At 41.7% G+C, this 21924-nt stretch overlaps 1 protein-coding gene across 3 annotated transcripts in view; it reads left to right on the forward strand.

Moving 5' to 3' along the window:
• focad (focadhesin) overlaps nucleotides 1–21924 on the forward strand; it is a 228058-nt gene that overhangs the window by 180196 nt on the left and 25938 nt on the right. For all 3 annotated transcript variants that reach the window (XM_055632770.1, XM_055632768.1, XM_055632769.1), the window contains exons 30-35: nucleotides 1051–1170; nucleotides 8277–8399; nucleotides 11271–11348; nucleotides 15441–15512; nucleotides 16593–16695; nucleotides 18955–19035. In XM_055632770.1, coding sequence (XP_055488745.1) covers nucleotides 1051–1170; nucleotides 8277–8399; nucleotides 11271–11348; nucleotides 15441–15512; nucleotides 16593–16695; nucleotides 18955–19035 — 577 coding nt within the window. The remainder of the gene's footprint in view (nucleotides 1–1050; nucleotides 1171–8276; nucleotides 8400–11270; nucleotides 11349–15440; nucleotides 15513–16592; nucleotides 16696–18954; nucleotides 19036–21924) is intronic.

Below are 21924 nucleotides of genomic sequence, written 5' to 3' on the forward strand. Positions count from 1 at the left end.
AAAAATAACTTTGTAAGTGACCTCTGAATACATCGGATTCGCTGACAATTTCAACATGACCTCATTCATTTGAATGGGTTCGTTGACCTGGGTCGCAAATGGAAGTACAGGGATATGCTTTTTTTTTAAATGGTACTCAATGTTTCAATTCATTTCTTTAACGTCGATGTCCTTTTACATTTTCCACTAACACTTTGTTTTCAAATTGTTTAAATCTCAAAAATGTTTGATTGCTTCTGATAATCAAAGACATTTAGAAACATTTTTTTTAAAGGATCAAAAGGCCGTCAGTGATTCTGGGGACGGGGTTCAGGATCCACCACCTGAGACATAGTTATCACTTGCAGGTATCTCCACTTCGTAGGGCAGCAACGTCAGCAGGGCCTGCAATCTGATTTAACTCTTGAGGCTGCAATGGGTCAACGCAGCTGTGGACATGTCATGGAATGGTTGGGGAGGGGGGTAGAGAGGCAGAGGTAGTGAGAACAAAGTATAGGTTGGATTAGATGCTATCCTCTAGTGTTTCGGTCATCTTTTTTGCCAATATATTTTCTCATTTTATTTCACTGATTTTTGTATTAATTCTCCAACCTCGCAATCTTGGCAAGCAAGTTTGCACATTCAATCTCGCTGCAGTAATTCAGTGCCCTAGAGGAGAGAATCTCCTTCATCTGTCCCAAGTGCACAATGAAGCCCAGATGAAAGGTCTCAACCGAAACATCTGCCTATTTCCCTCCACAGATGCTACCATACAGGTTCCCCAGCAGTTTATGTTTTTGCACCAGATTCCAGCATCTGCAGTGGCTTGTATCTACATAAGATTGATGTTATGATTGCAATTGTTAATATGAGCCGAATGGCCTACTCCTGCACCTATTGTCTATGTAACTATGTAAATGTGAAGAGGTGCAGTAGGCATCTGCAGAAATAAAACCTGCTGATTAACTTCATGAATTGAGGCTAAATTAGTAGCCGTCGATGGTCCAAAAAAGGTAAGATGTGACCGACCGCAAGGAAATTATCAAAAGATCAAAAATTAATCTTTTTCAGGTTCTGGCTTATTCAATTGCATGTGTATGTATTTCTGCGTTCAATGCTGGTATCATACAGCCGAATGAAGCCGAAGAGATCATGAATAAACTGCGCACCTTGACAGAGCAGAGTCAACAGGTCAGTTATCTATCAACGGTCTTCACATGCTCAAGATTAAGATGTATACTCAAGTTTACAAAGTTATACTCAACCATGAAGTTAGTGTTGGACTTTTTAAGTTTCATACTGCAGCTCATTGGGAAACCAGAAGAATTTCAAGGTCACTGTCTTAATTATCTGACCTTGGAATTTTGGTACGCTAGGTTTGCACAGTTCATCTCACAGCACTATGTTGTAGCAGAAAGGAGAGAAGCTCCTTCATCTCTTGCCAAGTGCAAAAGATAGGAAGCAGAAAAGTAAAAAGTATGCTGCCATTCTTGTGAATATCCATCCCTTAACTAAGACTGAATTTTGTGTTTGGCATTGGAGAGCAGCAGTAGGAGGAAAACTCAGCAGGGGAACAGACACAGCAGGTGCTTTACCTCTTGCAAGATTGAATCTTACGTTTAAGTGGAATTAGTGTGCAAATGGATTTTTGAAATAGTTCAATTTCTCCTTCAGGAGAAGATCCTGTGCTGTAACAACCTTTCTTACAGCTTTTCTGAGTGAAATGATCAATCTGTGCTGATTTCTGGTTAGCTTCATACCTCACATCAACGTGCCATGGGCAGCATTATGCGCAATGTTTGATGCCTTACAGAGTTGATGCCTTACAGAGCCTCAGACTTGGGTGTGATCCTGACTAAGGGTGCTGTCTGTACGAGTTTGTACATTCTCCCCGTGACTGCATTGGTTTTTACTTGGGTGCTCCGGTTTCCTCCCACACTCCTAAGACACAGGTTTGTACGTTAATTGGCTTAGGTAAAAATTGTAAATTATCCCTAGTGTGTAGTGTGTGCTAGTATAACAGAGATCGCTGGTTGTCACGGTGGGCTGAAGGGCCCGTTTCCATTCTCTATCTCTAAATAAACTAAAAATCCAAATGCAACTGTATTGTAGGTTCAAAATAAGGTCACATTTGAGACTTTTATTCCAGGGTTTTTAGTTTATCAGTTTTATCTGGATTTGAACTGCCCACCTTGCTGAGGTGACCCTGCTGTCACGTCACAGTTCCATTGATTTTGTTGCTATTTGATATTCTCGGACCAGACGTTCTTAAAAAAAGCCGTTGAAATGGCTTATTTCCAGAGAACTAATTGTGTTTAGTGGCAATAGAAACATAGAAACATAGAAATTAGGTGCAGGAGTAGGCCATTCGGCCCTTCGAGCCTGCACCGCCATTCAATATGATCATGGCTGATCATCCAACTCAGTATCCTGTACCTACCTTCTCTCCATACCCCCTGATCCCCTTAGCCACAAGGGCCACATCTAACTCCCTCTTAAATATAGCCAATGAACTGGCCTCAACTACGCTCTGTGGCAGAGAGTTCCAGAGATTCACCACTCTCTGTGTGAAAAAAGTTCTTCTCATCTCGGTTTTAAAGGATTTCCCCTTTATCCTTAAGCTGTGACCCCTTGTCCTGGACTTCCCTAACATCGGGAACAATCTTCCTGCATCTAGCCTGTCCAACCCCTTAAGAATTTTGTAAGTTTCTATAAGATCCCCTCTCAATCTTCTAAATTCTAGAGAGTATAAACCAAGTCTATCCAGTCTTTCTTCATAAGACAGTCCTGACATCCCAGGAATCAGTCTGGTGAACTGTCTCTGCATTCCCTCTATGGCAATAGAAGCTCCCAATGCCGTGCTGTTCCCTCATTCCCTTGCTGCTCCCGGGACTTGACTCAAGTGGACCTACATGTACAAATCTATATCAGTGTACACTTTGAGCCTCAATGACATTCCATTTATGTATTTTTACTGAAAGTAAACTAGGAAAATAGGCAAAGAATAATGATGTAAAGATTCAAACACATAACTAACTATTCTGCTTCACAGCAAGTAAACATAAACAGCAATGATTATGTATCAGTTAGAATAATTAATGGAGTGGGAGATTGCAACCTTCACATGGTCTGCCCTGTTTCGACGAATGCAATCAACCTGGTGTGCCCAATCAAATACCATCAAATAGAACAAGTTGTCCTACAACTTTAGGTATGCACGCCATACGCAAGAAGAAGAGAATAATTAATGCAACTTACCTTTGTATAATACAAACTTAAAGAAAATACAGGTCTCCAACATCAGTGTCAACATCAACAACAATTATCATCTTAATTGATTAGTATGATAATGTCCAGCTATTCCACCAAATTTTCTGATTCTTTTCATATTTTTGTAGCCAGCCTGCTTAATTCTGGGATGCTGATTTGTTCCTGACCCCGGATTTCATACAGACATTAATATAAAATCGCTGATCAAATGTGAGATCGTGCTTTCGTACTTAAAAATTGGCCTGCCAAACTTCAGTGGAAAGTGATATTCCATCGGCCTAAACTATGGCGATTTTTTTGACATGTTGAAACAACTCCCTTGTTGTGCCCAGTTGTCTGACTTAACAGTGTTATTGTAATCCATGGCCATCATTTTAAATGTATTCAAATTTGCTTGTTTTAAAACTTTTTAGCAATTTTTTAATCAAAATGCTTTTGGTGGAAAGAAGTTGTCAAAAGAATCTTGAACCAAAACAAAAGTAATTTCATGCACTGAGCATTTTAATTTTCCATACACCTCAATCAGCTAATATTTATGACAGCATAAATCTTGTGCTGCTAGGTTGACATTTTAAAGGCTTTCAATCATATTTAGTTCAGCTTACCTCAGGGGCAGCATTCTTTCTTCTGAATCAGAAACCTGTCTTTCAGGCATGAGGTTATGTTCCAAATTTGGCCTTTAGTGCCAATGTTTGTTCTTGGAGGAGATGCTATCTATTGGATGAAGCATTAATCAATAGAGCTTGTCAACTCATTCGTGTGAAGGTAAAAAGATCTTTTGGAAGAATAGAAGCCCTGTCCAACATTCTTACCTTTACTAATAGTTCCCAAAATAAACAGATGCATGCCAACTAGTAAAGTTTAGCTATGTTTTGAGATATCCTGAGAATGTAATTAGATGCAGTATAAATGCAATTATTTTTAAACATAGACTCATGATGAATAAGCTTCAAGTGCTGACAGCCCTATGATATCCACTAAAATGACCACTTTTCATTATTCATGTAACTTTTTGGCAATTTATTATATCAAAGCTGAACGTAATCCATGTCTTCACTGGGCATTGAATGCAAGTATTATCCAGTGGAAGCAACTGAGCAATAAGTGGCTATTTTTCTAAATTTGAGTTTAATGGTTGGGTTGTTAATTACAGCACCATCTCTTTTGACCTTGGTGCAAACAATTACCTTATTGGGAGCTCTCAGGCCTGTACAGCTTAGGTACACATCATATCACAAGGTGAACCCTGAGGAACCACCAATTTTTAGATGGTCTTGTGAGGTCTGGTAACATGAATGCATAAATGTAAAACAAATTCGCCTTTTAACTGTTTGGACTAACTACACAAGGAGTTACAGTAACATTTAGCTTATGTGTAATTAGCAAAGATATTAAGAGTAGCTACATTTGTCTTCAAGCCTCATAATCATTGTTTCACCTACTGACATTGCAAAAACTTAATGCAGTAATTTTTATTTAGACTAGTTTCTCAGCTGATTTCTTTAAGCTCATGTAAGAAATGCAGATTGCCACGGCAATACATATGTGAATTATAAGATAAGCTGATACTTAACCCTGAAGACATGTCATGTTGAGGTTGTTGTCCTGTGCACAGATAAAGTGAGGTACAAGTACAATGAAAATTCTGCGTGCAGCAGCATCACAGGCAAATAGACTCGGGCAACACAAAAATATCTATATACTATTAAAAGCCTTGTCTTGTTTGTCTGTTTGTGAGATCAAGTAACTATGCCAAAACGGCACACAATAGAGCAAATCTTTTTTGCAGAATCTTACTCGGCTTTTTCCCGTGGTCGTTAGTATTAAGTTTCTTCACATCTGATGTTATATTTCACAAGTTATTGATATTTAAAGTTTTTAAAAAGGCAACTTTGAAAATAATAACTGTCTGGGAGTGGGAGACTTTTCTAGCAACTTCCAGTGATGATGTCATAATCGCATCTCACAGTCGTCCAGTCACAATGGGATCTAATTTACATAAGCTGCCGTGAAGATTCTGAAAACCGAAAATGACATCACAATGGGATCTCTGCTGCCAATGCAGAACCTAAGAGAGTTGACGGTGTGGGGGATGGGAGGAGAAGAAATGTTATTTAAACATTGTCTTTAGTGGGGGAGTACGAAAGGGGAGAGGTGAGGGAGGGAGTGACTGAGGGTAGGGAAAAGGAGGCGGCGGGAGGGGTGACAGAGAGACAATGGGATCAGCAGCTTCAAGGGGAGTAAGGGGAGAGTGAGATTTTTGCGATCCCCCCCCCCTGATGCCGACCCAAGAGTCCCATTCATTGGCTCCGGGAAGGCCAACTCCCCCCCCCCCCCCCATGTGGGAAGGATTGATTGCTTTGGGGGAACGGGTTGCGTTGGGGAACGGGTGAGTGATGGAAACGAGTGATGGTGGAATATTGCATTGGGGAAATTTGACCCAACGGGTCAGGGGGGTAGGGAGGGGAGAGGGGTTATGGAGGGTGGGAGAGAGTGACTAAGGGTAGGGGAAAGGAGAGGGAGGGAGAGGTGAAGGAGGAGGGGGAGGAATTATAGGGGGATGAGGGGAAATGAGCCGCGCTTGCGCAATTGGGGGCTATGGGTGAGTGGTGGAATATTGCAATGGGTTACGTTGGGGGAACGGGTGATGGGGGTGATTGGCTCTGGGGTGCACCTGTCTCCGGGGTGAGCACCGACGCCGCGTTCGGGGACAAGTCCTCCCGTGTGACACCACGAGCCCACCACCCCGAGTTGGGGGACGGGGCTCAACGTGTCCCACCTGGTCGAGTATATACATAAATTTCACGCAAGTTCTACAAAAAGTGGGGGAGAAAAGTCTGCAAAAAAAAAGCAAGACAGTGCAAAAATATACAGTTAGAAAATCTTGCAGTTGCATCACAGGCACATAGACAAATTCACAATAATAAATAAAAGCTAAATCATACATAAATTCTAACCGGGCAGTGGACAAAGGGAAATCATTGACAGTGATGTGTGGAAATTTGGAACGTGTTGATGTATGTTGGCTATGTGTACCATATAACCATATAACAATTACAGCACGGAAACAGGCCATCTCGGCCCTACAAGTCCATGCCGAACAAATTTTTTTCCCCTTAGTCCCACCGGCCTGCACTCGTACCATAACCCTCCATTCCCTTCTCATCCATATGCCTATCCAATTTATTTTTAAATGATACCAATGAACCTGCCTCCACCACTTCCACTGGGAGCTCATTCCACACCGCCACCACTCTCTGCGTAAAGAAGTTCCCCCTCATATTACCCCTAAACTTCTGTCCCTTAATTCTGAAGTCATGTCCCCTTGTTTGAATCTTCCCTATTCTCAAAGGGAAAAGCTTGTCCACATCAACTCTGTCTATCCCTCTCATCATTTTAAAGACCTCTATCAGGTCCCCCCTTAACCTTCTACGCTCCAGAGAATAAAGACCTAACTTATTCAACCTATCTCTGTAACTTAGTTGTTGAAACCCAGGCAACATTCTAGTAAATCTCCTCTGTACTCTCTCTATTTTGTTGACATCCTTCCTATAATTTGGCGACCAAAATTGTACCCCATACTCCAGATTTGGTCTCACCAATGCCTTGTACAATTTTAACATTACATCCCAGCTTCTATACTCAATGCTCTGATTTATAAAGGCTAGCATACCAAAAGCTTTCTTTACCACCCTATCTATATGAGATTCCACCTTCAAGGAACTATGCACGGTTATACCCAGATCCCTCTGTTCAACTGTATTCTTCAATTCCCTACCATTTACCATGTACGTCCTATTTTGATTTGTCCTGCCAAGGTGTAGCACCTCACATTTATCAGCATTAAACTCCATCTGCCATCTTTCAGCCCATTTTTCCAAATGGCCTAAATCACTCTGTAGACTTTGGAAATCCTCTTCATTATCCACAACACCCCCTATCTTAGTATCATCTGCATACTTACTAATCCAATTTACCACACCTTCATCCAGATCATTGATGTACATGACAAACAACCATGGACCCAACACAGATCCCTGAGGCACCCCACTAGTCACCTGCCTCCAACCCGATAAACAGCCATCCACCATTACCCTCTGGCTTCTCCCATTCAGCCACTGTTGAATCCATCTTGCTATTCCTGCATTTATACCCAACAGTTGAACCTTCTTAACCAACCTTCCATGAGGAACCTTGTCAAAGGCCTTACTAAAGTCCATATAGACAACATCCACTGCTTTACCCTCGTCAATTTCCCTAGTAACCTCTTCAAAAAATTCAAGAAGATTAGTCAAACATGACCTTCCAGGCACAAATCCATGTTGACTGTTCCTAATCAGACCTGTTTATCTAGATGCTTATATATATTGTCTCTAAGTATCTTTTCCATTAATTTGCCCACCACTGAAGTCAAACTAACAGGTCTATAATTGCTAGGTTTACTCTTAGAACCCTTTTTAAACAATGGAACAACATGCGCAGTACGCCAATCCTCGGGGACTATTCCCGTTTCTAATGACATTTGAAATGTTTCTGTCATAGCCCCGGCTATTTCTACACTAACTTCCCTTAATGTCCTAGGGAATATCCTGTCAGGACCTGGAGACTTATCCACTTTTATATTTTTCAAAAGTGTCAGTACTTCTTTTACTTTGAACCTCATAGTATCCATAGCTACTCTACTAGTTTCCCTTACCTCACATAATTCAATATCCTTCTCCTTGGTGAATACCGAAGAAAAAAAATTGTTCAATATCTCCCCCATCTCTTTTGGCTCTGCAGATAGCTGTCCACTCTGTCTCTCCAATGGACCCATTTTATCTTCAATTAATCTCATGCAAGTAGATTAAAGGGTATATCCCAACATAATTATGGAAGCCAGAATAGTCTTGGGCATATGACAACAAAGTAGAATTGATTTATTCAGCGTTTGATTCTGCATCTCAATCTACTTTCCCTCTGATGCATGCCGTGTATATTGACACTTTGAAAATTAATGATCTAATTCTATTTCCATTTATTTTCAGACTCCGGGCTTTGCAATGGCTCTGGGAAATGTAGCTCATGGGCTGGCAGTATGTGGGCACGGCAAGGCTGAAGACCTTCAAAACCGACTGCTTTCTGCTTGGTTGAAAATTCTTTTAGCTGAGGTTAGGTTTTGCTGATTCACAATTATATTAACTTATGCCAGTGTCTGAAAAATGTGGTTAAATTTCAATATAGTTACTTGGTAAAACCTGGAAGGTTAACAGTAAGGAGACTAGTTACAGGCTTTGGTATGGTATGGTACTACAGGTGCACAACCTTTTATCCAAAAGCCTTGGGACCAGACACTTTTTGTAATTCAGAATTTTTCGGCTTTCGGAATGGAAGATTTTTAGTGTAGATTTTAACGGCTGGCTCAGTGGTTGGTAGAGTGCTCGGCTCATATCCGCTAGATCGCGAGTTTGCGCCTAGATCCCGGCAGTTACTCGATCGCGAGTTTGAGTCTTCAATGTAGTTTTTTCTTGCCGAATAGGAGAGACTAGGGAGGGTTAGGCTGGGATCATTCTCTGCGAGATGATCTTAGTGCGGGAGACAAGTGTAGGAGAGGTGTACTGACTGGGCAGAACTTTGGAAGTGATTGCCCACCATTCTCAAAAGCCGCTGTGTCTCCCTGTCCCTCCAACTCCACAGGAATCCGCTCCCCGATGGGCTGCTACGGCGACAAGTGGCAGTTTGCCCACAGCCCGAGCTACGCCACCCCAAGAACAAGATGTACCTTGCACACCATCAGCTTCTGCGTGTTCCTCTGGAGTTGGAGCGGTGCTGGGCAGGAGTTGCTGATCTGGGATCTCCGTGCTTGCAGTGGGCCTGGGGGTCGGTGTCCCAATGAGGGGGCGCAGCTCGGGCTGTGGGCGAACTGCCACTTGTCGCCGTAGCGACCCATCGGGGAGCGGCTTCTGGTGGTCCTGATGTCTCTCAGCTCCTGTCCAGGCGGGTGGCCGGAGACGTCAGGACCAACAGGAACCCGCTCCCCGATGGGCCGCTACAGCGACAAGTGGCAGTTCGGCCACAGCCCGAGCTGCGCCCCCTCATCTGCAACCCGGGTTCCTCTGGAGTTGGAGCGGGGCTGGGCTAGAGTTGCTGCTGGCTGTGAGTCTCTGGGATCTCCGTGCTTGCAGTCGGTGTCCCGTTGGTCCTGACGTCTCCGGCCACCCCCCTGGAATGGAGCTGAGACTGGGAACTGTACCGCCCTTGCCCCCTCCCTCTGCAACTGCAAACAACCCCACAGTTCCCAGTCTCAGCTCCTGTACAGGGGGGTGGCCGGAGACGTCACAGCCCGAGCTGCGTCCCCTCATCCGCAACCCCAAGACCAAGACGTACCTTGCACACCTTCAGTTTCTTGTCCCTACGGCGAGCGTGTTCCTCTGGAGTTGGAATGGGGCTGGGCTGCTGCTGGCTGTGGGACTCTGGGATCTCCGTGCTTGCAGTGGGCCTGGGGGTCGGTGTCCCGTTGGTCCTGACGTCTCCGGTGACTGGCACTAACCTGCTGGCATCGCCGACGTGAAGACAGTGCAAAGCCCCCACGCCGGTGCAATGGGCGGGGAGCTGGAGAGGGGAGGGAAGGGGTCACACACATGGCCGGGAAGCAGAGGGGTGTAGGTGGGGTGAAACTGAAGGGAGCGACAATCTGCTGCTGCCTGCCCGCTGAGTTTAAAAAGTTCCCACGCAAGACTCACGATACACTGTGTATCGTGAGTCTACCGTGGGAACTTTTTAACTCAGCGGCAGACAGCAGCATATTGTCAATTATTAACCCTCCCGCGCAATATACCCTCACCTTCTCTTTTATGAATGGGGATTTAGTTCCCCTTTCTTCGAGGACCGACCGGAGGTTCCGCTGTCACCTCTGCGGGCCGCCCTCGGTGAACGTCTTCAAGGACCTTTCTTCAAGGACCGAAAAAATGTCCGCTATTCGGAGCTTTTCGTTATTTGGAACTTCGGATAAAAGGTTGTGCACCTGTATTACCACAAAACTACAGCAGTTCCAGGAGAAGTCTCATCAGTGTCATCTTTGAGATGAGAATTAAATGCTGACCTTTCCAGGGACCTTTCTCATGAATTAATCAAAAAAAAGCATATGGATTTATTTCAACACTGACAGATGTGCAATGATATATTTTGCGAGGAACAATGGTGGGACGCCGGGAGTGACTGGATAGGTTGGGTAGATTATAGTACACAAAGTACACAAAATAATGAGGCCTCAATAAGGGTAAATAATTAGAAACAACCCCCACCATTGGGGCAGCGGTATCTAAGATGGGATGGCACTGGTTTAACGTGAAAAGTTAAAGGTTTAGACTAGAGGGAATCTGAGGAAGATTTTTATTTTGCCCAGAGGGTAGTGGCAATCTGGAATGCATTGCCTGACAGATGCAAGAGGCAGATACCCTCTCAACATTCAAATAACAGAAGAATGGATCACTAATGTAAGAACCAGCGATGGAGTGGCAAGGGCACTTGGACACCATCTCACGCAGTCAACCATTTAGCAAATTATGGCTCCTTAGAGCATTTTATCTGAACATACTGCCACGGTTTGAAATGAATCACATGAAATAACATGCACTAGCAGAGTAGAGTTAAATTAATTGAATTAATTAGCACGGTTCCTTAATTACTTTTGTCAGCATTATTAAAGTAAGTATTGCACAAAAGCGTTACAGAAAGTAGCTGTTATGATGGTACATACATTTTTTAAAGTTTTCTTTGGCATTTTATCCATAATATACATTGAATTTCCAGAGATTCTCAATAATGGCAAAAAGGTAAGTAATGTTTCTGTATTCAACAAATGACTGAATTCTGTATTATTTTGTTTCTGAACCAATTTTTTAGTTTTCAATAATATAGACATGCCAATAATTATAATTTTATCTTGACTTCCAATGGGTTATGTATAACCCAGATATTTTCATTCTCATTGTTAGCAAATTGACCTGTTGCGCTTCATTTCTCCTTTTACTCGCTTTAAGGGTTGCCCAACTATGCATCGATTAGCTGCGATAAATGGGCTTGTTGCTTTGGTGGGATCTGAAAGTTCTGTGATACAGGTAAGGTCCATTGTTTGAAATTAATTTACTGGTACATTAAAGTGTTTGAAACAAATACATTGGAAGAATAAATAAGGGGAAATTTCATTTGAGTGTCATACATGAGTGGGATAATTTCTCATTTTCTTAGATCATCCCCTGAGCACAAGTCATTGAATACAGAAAATACTGAGGTGGGCTTGGCAACAATCAAATGTCCTGCTGCTTAGCCCAAGCAATGCTCTCATTGGGGTTCAACATACATTTCTAGCCCAGTGTGGTTAACATGAAATAATTGTAAAGTTGAAATGGGTTCCCCACAACCCGGTTCCCCTCAACCCCCCCCCCCCCCCCCCCCCCCCCCCCATGTGGCTGGAGCAAATATTCGGAAGAGCTTGACCTTTGCACCTGGACAGGAAGTTCACCATAGGATTAGAGGACATGAGGGGGAGAAACTAGCCTAGAAATTATTTCAGTAAACCTGTAGCGATCAGTGAAACATGGTTGCAGGAGGGCTGTGATTGGAAACTAAATATTCCAGGATTTAGTTGCTTCAGGTGTGATAGAATTGGAGGGGCAAGAGGTGGAGGTGTTGCATTGCTTATCAGGGAAGATATTACAGCAGTGCTTTGCCAGGATAGATTAGAGGGCTCGTCTAGGGAGGCTATTTGGGTGGAACTGAGAAATGGGAATGGGGTAGCAACACTTATAGGGGTGTATTATAGACCGCCAAATGGGGAGCGAGAATTGGAAGAGCAAATATGTAAGGAGATCGCAGATATTAGTAGTAAGCACAAGGTAGTGATTGTGGGAGATTTCAATTTTCCACACATAGACTGGGAAACACATTCTGTAAATGGGCTGGATGGGTTGGAGTTTGTAAAATGTGTGCAGGATAGTTTTTTGCAGCAGTACATAGAAGTACCTACTAGAGAAGGGACCTCCTGTTAGGAAATGAGATGGGTCAGGTGGCGGAGGTATGCGTTGGGGAACAGTTCGGGACCAGTGATCACAATACCATTAGTTTCAATATAATTATGGAGAGGGTCAGAACTGGACCTAGGGTTGAGATTTTTGATTGGAGAAAGGTTAACTTTGAGGAGATGCGAAAGGATTTAAAAGGAGTAAATTGGGACAGTTTGTTTTATGGGAAAGATGTGGAAGAGAAATGGAGTACATTTAAAGGTGAAATTTTAAGAGTACAGAATCTTTATGTCCCTGTTCGGTTGAAAGGAAATAGTAAAAATAGGAAAGAGCCCTGGTTTTCAAGGGAAATTGGATACTTGGTTAGGAAAAAGAGAGAGATCTACAATAATTATAGGCAGCATGGAGTAAATGAGGTGCCTGAGAAGTATAAAGAATGTAAAAAGAATCTTAAGAAATAAATTAGAAAAGCTAAAAGAAGATATGAGGTTGCTTTGGCAAGTAAGGTGAAAGTAAATCCAAAGGGTTTCTACAGCTATATTAATAGCAAAAGGATAACGAGGGATAAAATTGGTCCATTTTAAGAGTCAGAGTGGACAGCTATCTGCAGAGCCAAAAGAGATGGGGGAGATATTGAACAATTTCTTTTCTTCGGTATTCACCAAGGAGAAGGATATTGAATTATGTGAGGTAAGGGAAACAAGTAGAGTAGTTATGGAACCTATGAGATTCAAAGAAGAGGAAGTACTGACACTTTTGAGAAATATAAAAGTGGATAAGTCTGCAGGTCCGGACAGGATATTCCCTAGGACATTGATGGAAGTTAGTGTAGAAATAGCAGGGGCTATGACAGAAATATTTCAAATGTCATTAGAAATGGGAATGGTGCCGGAGGATTGGCGTACTGCGCATGTTGTTCCATTGTTTAAAAAGGGGTTTAAGAGTAAACCTAGCAATTATAGACCTGTTAGTTTGACGTCAGTGGTGGGCAAATTAATGGAAAGGATACTTAGAGATAACATATATAAGCATCTGGATAAACAGGGTCTGATTAGGAAGAGTCAACATGGATTTGTGCCTGGAAGGTCATGTTTGACTAATCTTCTTGAATTTTTTGAAGAGGTTACTCAGGAAATTGATGAGGGTAAAGCAGTGGATGTTGTATATATGGACTTCAGTAAGGCCTTTGACAAGGTTCCTCATGGAAGGTTGGTTAAGAAGGTTCAATGGTTGGGTATTAATGGTGGAGTAGCAAGATGGATTCAACAGTGGCTGAATGGGAGATGCCAGAGAGTAATGGTGGATGGTTGTTTGTCAGGTTGGAGGCCAGTGACTAGTGGGGTGCCACAGGGATCTGTGTTGGGTCCACTGTTGTTTGTCATGTACATCAATGATCTGGATGATGGTGTGGTAAATTGGATTAGTAAGTATGCAGATGATACTAAGATAGGTGGGGTTGTGGATAATGAAGTAGATTTTCAAAGTCTACAGAGAGATTTATGCCAGTTGGAAGAGTGGGCTGAAAGATGGCAGATGGAGTTTAATGCTGATAAGTGTGAGGTGCTACATCTTGGCAGGACAAATCAAAATAGGACGTACATGGTAAATGGTAGGGAATTGAAGAATGCAGGTGAACAGAGGGATCTGGGAATAACTGTGCACAGTTCCCTGAAAGTAGAATCTCATGTAGATAGGGTGGTAAAGAAAGCTTTTGGTGTGCTGGCCTTTATAAATCAGAGCATTGGGTATAGAAGTTGGGATGTAATGTTAAAATTGTACAAGGCATTGGTGAGGCCAATTCTGGAGTATGGTGTACAATTTTGGTCGCCTAATTATAGGAAGGATGTCAACAAAATAGAGAGAGTACAGAGGAGATTTACTAGAATGTTGCCTGGGTTTCAGCAACTAAGTTACAGAGAAAGGTTGAACAAGTTAGGGCTTTATTCTTTGGAGGGCAGAAGGTTAAGGGGGGACTTGATAGAGGTTTTTAAAATGATGAGAGGGATAGACAGAGTTGACGTGGATGAGCTTTTCCCACTGAGAGTAGGGAAGATTCAAACAAGGGGACATGACTTGAGAATTAAGGGACTGAAGTTTAGGGGTAACATGAGGGGGAACTTCTTTACTCAGAGAGTGGTGGCTGTGTGGAATGAGCTTCCAGTGAAGGTGGTGGAGGCAGGTTCGTTTTTATCATTTAAAAATAAATTGGATAGTTATATGGACGGGAAAGGAATGGAGTGTTATGGTCTGAGCGCAGGTATATGGGGCTAGGGGAGAATACGTGTTCGGCACGGACTAGAAGGGTTGAGATGGCCTGTTTCCGTGCTGTAATTGTTATATGATTATATGGTAGCACAGGAGGACCTAAGTCCAGTAAGCCATGTACTTTGGCGTTGTAAATCTTGAGTATTCAGCGCTCATGGGATGATCTTGGCAAATTAATGATCTCTCTTGCATATGACACTCGCGGACACATAGGCCACAGGCCAGGCAGCGGGGATGTAATCGGTCGCCATGTTTGACTGACATTACAGTGGCAATACCCCTGTACTCATAAACGCTCTGCATTTATTGAAGATACCTTGTCCCATTGGCAGCTTCTCTTTGGTCTTAATGGTTTACTCAGTTTCTTGGATAGCTCCTCGTGAAATTGTATTCAATCAGAACTCCACTTGTTCCGTAACTCACGTTGTCCTGTACACTTCATCTCTGCACTTATTGACCTTTAATGCCCCTGTCCCACTTAGGAAACCTGAACGGAAACCTCTAGAGACTTTGCGCCCCACCCAAGGTTTCCGTGCGGTTCCCAGAGGTTTTCGTCCGTCTCTCTACCTGCTTCCTCTACCTGCAACCTCCGGCAACCACCTGCAACCTTGGGTGGGGCGCAAAGTCTCCAGAGGTTTCCGTTCAGATTTCCTAAGTGGGGCAGGGGCATAAAGGTTCCCAATTAAGCACAAGTTCTCAACTTTGTTTCCACATCTTTCGCTTTCCTTATGCCTCCCAATCTCAGTTTAGTTTCAAATTTCAATTTTAAATATTGCTCAGTATCTCAAATACAGTTACATTAATTTTTTAAGTTTATGAAAACAAATTTCTAACAAAGGTGTGTTTGAATTTCTCAAGCTTCTGCATCTGGCAGTTGATCTATTGGATGCTGTTCCATCACCATGTTGGCTCTTTCTTACACAGCTGAAATCAGAAACGATCCAGTCGTCCCAGTTTCAATCAAAGATGAATGAAGTTATCAGAGCAGTGACACAAGTAAGGTTTTTGATGTTTACTATAACATGATTTTAATATGTTCATTGAAGTTATCAGCTGCAGTAGCACAAGGGGAGTAATTGATCACTAAATCAGTTTAACTTCTGATTCCCTTTCCCAACCTCCCCACTGTGCAAAGGTGAACTGCTTGGTTATGACCATGAGTACCAATAATGCTAAGAAACACAGTTTAAACAAACTCCAGTCAGCTGACAATCTCATGAACGGCAAAAACAGACAGAAAATGCTGGTAAGGCTCGGCAGATTGGGTCATATTTTAGGAAGAGAAACAGAGTCAACATTTCAGGTCGGAGACCTCCAGTACCCCATTCAAAACCTTGTTTTCCTTCCCTTTTCTCTCTCTGTGAGTGGAGGACATTCCAACCCTGACCTCTGCATTTCGCAACTCCTACATTCTTTATTATCTTATGTTCTTGCCCTCTATTTCCATTCACTCATTGACCTTGTTTATTGATTAGCATGATCATCCTAGTTTTACCCTATCAGAGACATCCCCCTCCCCACTCTCTGTGCCGCTTTACAAGCTGGTTTTATCCCCTTTTCAGTTCCGATGAGGGGTTTCCAACCGCAAACATTGACTTGGTTTCCCTTCCCACAGACGTGGTCTAACCTTATGATTGTGTCCAACTTTTCCTGTGTTTTTACCGGTCATCTGACATTTGGCTCCTTTCTGAGCTGGTAAGGCAAGGAAGTTTAAAAATATTTTAATGTAAAAGCTTTCAGAATGCTCTGAAAACAATTTTGTGCAGCTTGCTCAGTTGTATGACTTAATATATTGTGAAAAGGACACAAAGTGCTGGAGTAACTCAGCCGGTCAGACAGCATCTCTGGAGAGCATGGATGGTGACGTTTTGGGTCGAGACTCTAGTCATGTCTCCAAAGAACCTGAAGGGTCCCGACCCAATACACCACCAGCCATGTTCTCCAGAGATGCTACCTGACCTGCTGAGTTACTCCATACATTGTGGCTTTTTTTTGTATATCATCATCTGCAGATCCTCGTTTCTTGATATATTGTGAGTTGTTTTTATTGACATATTAACATCCGTTTTACCGTAGATTATTAGTTTTTCCGGAGTAATTGGACTGCAATCCCATGCAGCTTATGTTTTAGGACACCTTCATTTGACCAGCATGTCATCCAGTCAAAGTCGGACATCAGGTTGGTAATTTTACTGTAATTTGGATAAAGCTGAGAAAGTAGCAGTTACTGGTCAGTTCTGTGGATTATTTTCTTTAAACACCACCAGAATAGAAATGTTAGTCATTGACCATGGTAAGAAATATGCTTTAAAAGAGAAGACATATTTTTCATAGAATATTGACTGAAGCTATTTGGCAAATTGATTCCATGCTGCCTATTAGAACAGTTCCAACAGTCCTGTTCACCAGTTATTTCCCGATAACCTTTTATTACATCTCCGGTTCTTCAACGCGGTCCAACCACCGTTTCCCCGCTTCTACAGAGAATAAGAGCAAAATACAGTAGATAAATAACTTGCCAACATATCTTTGGGACATGGGAATAAACTGGAGCACTCGGGAAACCCACATGCAGGGTGAATGGACAAATCTTCGCACAGATAACAGCCAAGGTCAGGTTCTAACCCAAGTGTTGTTAGTCTGCCACAGTTACATGCGGTGCCCTCCATAATGTTTGGGACAAAGACCCATCATTGATTTATTTGCTTCTGTACTCCACAATTTGAGATTTGTAATAAAAAAATTCACATGTGATTGAAGCGCACATTGTCAGTTTTTTAATAAAGGATATTTTTATACATTTTGGTTTCACCATTGAGAAATTATAGCAGTGTTTATACATAGTCCCCCCCCCCCACCATTGAGAAATTATAGCAGTGTTTATACATAGTCCCCCCCCCCCCCCCCCCATTTCAGGGCACCATAATGTTTGGACACCTCAATGTCATCTAAATGAAAGTAGTCATGTTTAGTATTTTGTTGCATATCCTTTGCATGCAATGACTGCTTGAAGTCTGCAATTCATGGACATCACCAGTTGCTGGATGTCCTCTCTGGTGATGCTCTGCCTGGCTGGTATTGCAGCCATCTATAGCTTATACTTGTTTTGGGGACTAGTCCCCTTCAGTTTTCTCTTCAGCATATAAAGGGCATGCTCAATTGGGTTTAGATCGGATGATTCACTAAGCCACTCAAGAATTGACCATTTTTTAGCTTTGAAAAACTCCTTTGTGGCTTTAGCAGTATGTTTGGAATCATTGTCTTGCTGTAGAATGAACAGTCGGCCAATGAGTTCTGAGGCATTTGTTTGAATTTGAGCAGATAGGATGTGTCTATACACTTCAGAATTCATTATGCTACTATCATCAGCAGTTGTATCATCAATGAAGATAAGTGAGCCAGTACCTTCAGCGGCCATACAAACCAAAATGTATAAAAATGGCCTTTAATAAAATCTGACAATGTGATATTTTCTATTACAAATCTTAAATTGTGGAGTACAGATTCAAATACTTAAATGATACCTCTTTGTCCGAAGCATTATGGAGGGCACTGTATGTATGTAAGGATGCTTCTACTTTGACAAAAGTTTGCTTAACTTTAAAACAAGAGTATACAACAAAACCACATCCAACATTGGCATTTGGACACCAGACTGATTTGGCAGTAGAAATTCTGATTGGAGCCATTTCATTTGGAGCTGATGCTGACCAGTGGCAACAATGATGCCAAAGAACATCATTTTGCTGAAGGTCTGATATGGCATTGTTGTGGAGCCAGTTCCAATGACTGTTTCATGGCTAAGCACCTTTTGTTAAAACAAGATTTAACAATTTCTAAAATCTTTTAGAAGTCTGCTTTTTTTAATTCATTTCAAAGTGAAAATTCCCATATCTTCCCCCGCTCTGCCCCCCACCCTCCCCCCCTCCCACCTCCTACTTAGCCTCTTTTTGACTGTGACCTGCAGTACAACTTACGCACTGTGCATCCATAGACGCCACATTTTTCAAATGATTAAGCTACCAGGATGCTGAGACTACTAAACCCGTTGCCAAGCGATGGAGTCATACATTCTGCCAGTGTTTGGAAACCAATCTAGCGAAACTGAATATGACAGCAGGGTTTTGCTTGTCAGCTAACATCAACTTTGAGATGTTACCGATGTATTTTTTAAGCATCTATCTGTCATCTAATGAGCAAACTGGGTTTTTTTTTAAGTCAACCTGTCAGCTCTATGAGAGTGCTGTGTTGTGTCCGGTAGTTTTGATGTACATCTTAGTCCCTTTATTTGTTTTTAATTGCTTTGTTGTCTGGTTAGCAGGCAATATGGATAATTCACTTAACATGAGTGGTTTTCACACTAGTTGAAGCCTGTAAATGACACACTGACGAGTGGGGATTTTGTCTCATTATCTAATGATATCAATTGCTTTTATAGTTCCTCCAGATTTTGGGTATTTGCCAGAAAAGAGTGTTCTCAGATGTGCTGCTGACTATATTATTGAAGCAGGAAAAAAAGGTATGACATGGAAAGTATTTAGTTACATCGACATTGTTTGTCTTTCATAATAACGTTTGCTCAGTTTTTCCCATGATCGTTTATGGGATGGAATGGAATTGAGTTTTTGATATAAGTTCTATGGCACTCCAAGTAAAGATTATTTTATGTTGTAGTGTGAGGTCTTCTTATGTTACAATCATTATTTTGAAAAATAGTGTGTCAAAAGTCTTCAGTCCCTTTTGAACTGGATGTTTTTTTCCTGGCGGATGCCTTAACGTAGCAGTTGGTTCCACAATATTCCAAATGGCATGGAAGTGTGGAATAAGGTTGGTTGAAACTCGTATTGCTGCACAGCCAAGGAGCATCATGGACACCTTGCTAAAATATAATTCTGTACGTTGGATAGAGGTCATATTGCTAAAATAAATACTTGTGCTAGTGTAGAATCGAAATATAAATGGATCCTCTCCAAATTTCCCAAACAGAAACCCAACACAAACAAATCTAAAATACAAGAGAGAGCCTTAACTTTTTAACACTGGCAAGATTAATTCATTTCTCTGCATTGGCCGCATTGTAGGACAGGGCTGTTGTACAAGTGTGACGGAAACTTGGTACCCAAGTATGAATTGCAGGATCAAAAGACTGCATTTTCTTTCATATTTTCACATAAAGCATGTACAAATGGTACAATCGCTCATTATCATTGTAGCTCTTCATGTTAGCTCTTAAGGCCAGGATGTTGGTAATTCTGGTCATTTTAGTCTGAATAAATTATTGGCAATATCAGAAAAAAAACCCATCTGGAAGATGATGAAAATATGAAGCAAATGCAATAGGTGTTGGGTAGAGGTGCTCAGTATATTGGGCAGCTTCTGCTGAGAGAAGATGAGTCAACCTTTTGGGTCGAGTATCTCATCAGCATTACCATATGGATATACAGAAATCTGTGTAAAATTCATGAGTATGCAAGAAATTGCCAAATTCTCAGATTGCATTCATGATTTGCTGATTCTAAATCAGTTACACGATTAGTTGTTTTCCATTAATGCATGTATTCATCAGATTCATTGAATGTGGAAGGTCACCAAAATATGGTACAATAATAGTGGAAATGATGCTAAAGCTAGCCAACACTTTACTTAATGCAGTGGTTATCAAGATGCAAGGAAAGCATTCAAGTTGTGGCAGTATTTGTGTGAATAACCAAACCCAGCTTTGGGGCAGTGAGCAGTGAGATTAGCTTTTTTTAAAAGAGAATTGAGTGTGATTTTTATTAAACGTTCGTACTAAATGATGCAAGGGTGATTACAGATCAACATGTGCAAAAGGCAACATTGGTTCCAAACTGGTACAGCCTAAATTGAGAACTTGTATCAGAAAATATTTATTCATACAAAGCATTGCCTTGAAGTCAGAATAATGGAGTTTCAAACTCCACTTCCAATGTTGCAGGCGTCCTCTATTAGTGGAGGTGCTGGATCAAACGTGGCGATTGCCCATCATATAAGTTTCTGCAGAAAGTTGAACAGCTATAAGCTTTTTTTAAGGAAAACTTCCTCAAATAGACAACTAAAAATGGATTAGTTATAGCCCTCATTATTGTTTTTGGAATATTATTATGTGAACATTTTATTTGCAAGTCAGGTTACCTATTCTGTGTTTGAGTTACTTTACAATGAATTTAGACATGATGGTGGTGTTGGGCAAGAGCATTCCTATTAACTGAAGTCTGGTGTAACCTTCCAGGAAGAGTAATCAGGTCTGAAAACCTGCACTGAAGATGTTATTGGATGCTACAGTAGTTTCTAACTTGGATGAATAATTTAAATGACTTCCCTTATTTTTATTCAATTTGATTTTCTAAACCCAACAAACAATTTTGTTAATGTGAATGTCTACAGAGTGAAACCTTACTCTTGCAAATTATCTCTTTAAATAAAAAGGTGTTGTGTTGTCCCGGGGAGATCGAAAGCCTGGGGAGTACTCTTGGTACAAGAGGCACCAACATCAGGTTCACTAGCGAAATAAAGACACAAATATCTGTAGAATATGTCAGTTATTGTAACTCATTTCACTCTTATTGCTCACGGCTGTACATCTGATATGGGTTATTGGGCAGCTTGCCGACTTCTCTGAACAGCTCCATTCACTGGCGCAGCTGGGATGCTGATCTTAAGATGAGAATGTTATGAACAGCTCGTACTGGCTGAGGATATGACAGGACCGAGTGGTAGTTGTCATTAAGAAGCCATTTGATTAGTGTCACACATTGATGCTGAGGCTTGGTGCCAACATTCCTGATCCAGAACGACAGATCTGGCCAGCACAAAAAATATGGATTAAAAAGTTGTTTTTGGAAGCTCCAACTCGGTATTATGAACAACAGTCGGTTTGACAAATCAAAGGTGTTTTTCCAAGACATACATGAAATATATTTTATTGTATTTCTGAGGCGGCAGTAACATAAATTTATTTGGATTAATTAAATTGTTTCCTGAAGCTTTCCTGAAATGATGCATGAGCACAGTAAATCAGATGTTAGCAACACTCTGATCATCATTAACTGGTTATAGACCTATATATAGGTTCCAACGAGAAGCAGTCACTGGCTTCAACCCTCTGATAATATTGTATATCATCTGGGACTAAATGCAAATTAATTTCAGACAGTTGCATGAAAAATGTTCCTGATGTTGGGGGAGTCCAGAACCAGGGGTCACAGTTTAAGAATAAGGGATAGGCCATTTAGGACTGAGTTGAGGAAAAACTTTTTCACCAATCAGTTGTGAATCTGTGGAATTCTCTGCCACAGAAGGCAGTGGAGGCCAATTCATTCGATGTATTCCGGAAGTGGCGGCGCTGTTGAACGGCTGCGGCTTGTCTGCAGTCCGTCTGTTTTTACTT

Source organism: Leucoraja erinacea, chromosome 3, assembly GCF_028641065.1.
Source record: "Leucoraja erinacea ecotype New England chromosome 3, Leri_hhj_1, whole genome shotgun sequence".
In the NCBI taxonomy this organism is placed as follows: domain Eukaryota; kingdom Metazoa; phylum Chordata; class Chondrichthyes; order Rajiformes; family Rajidae; genus Leucoraja; species Leucoraja erinaceus.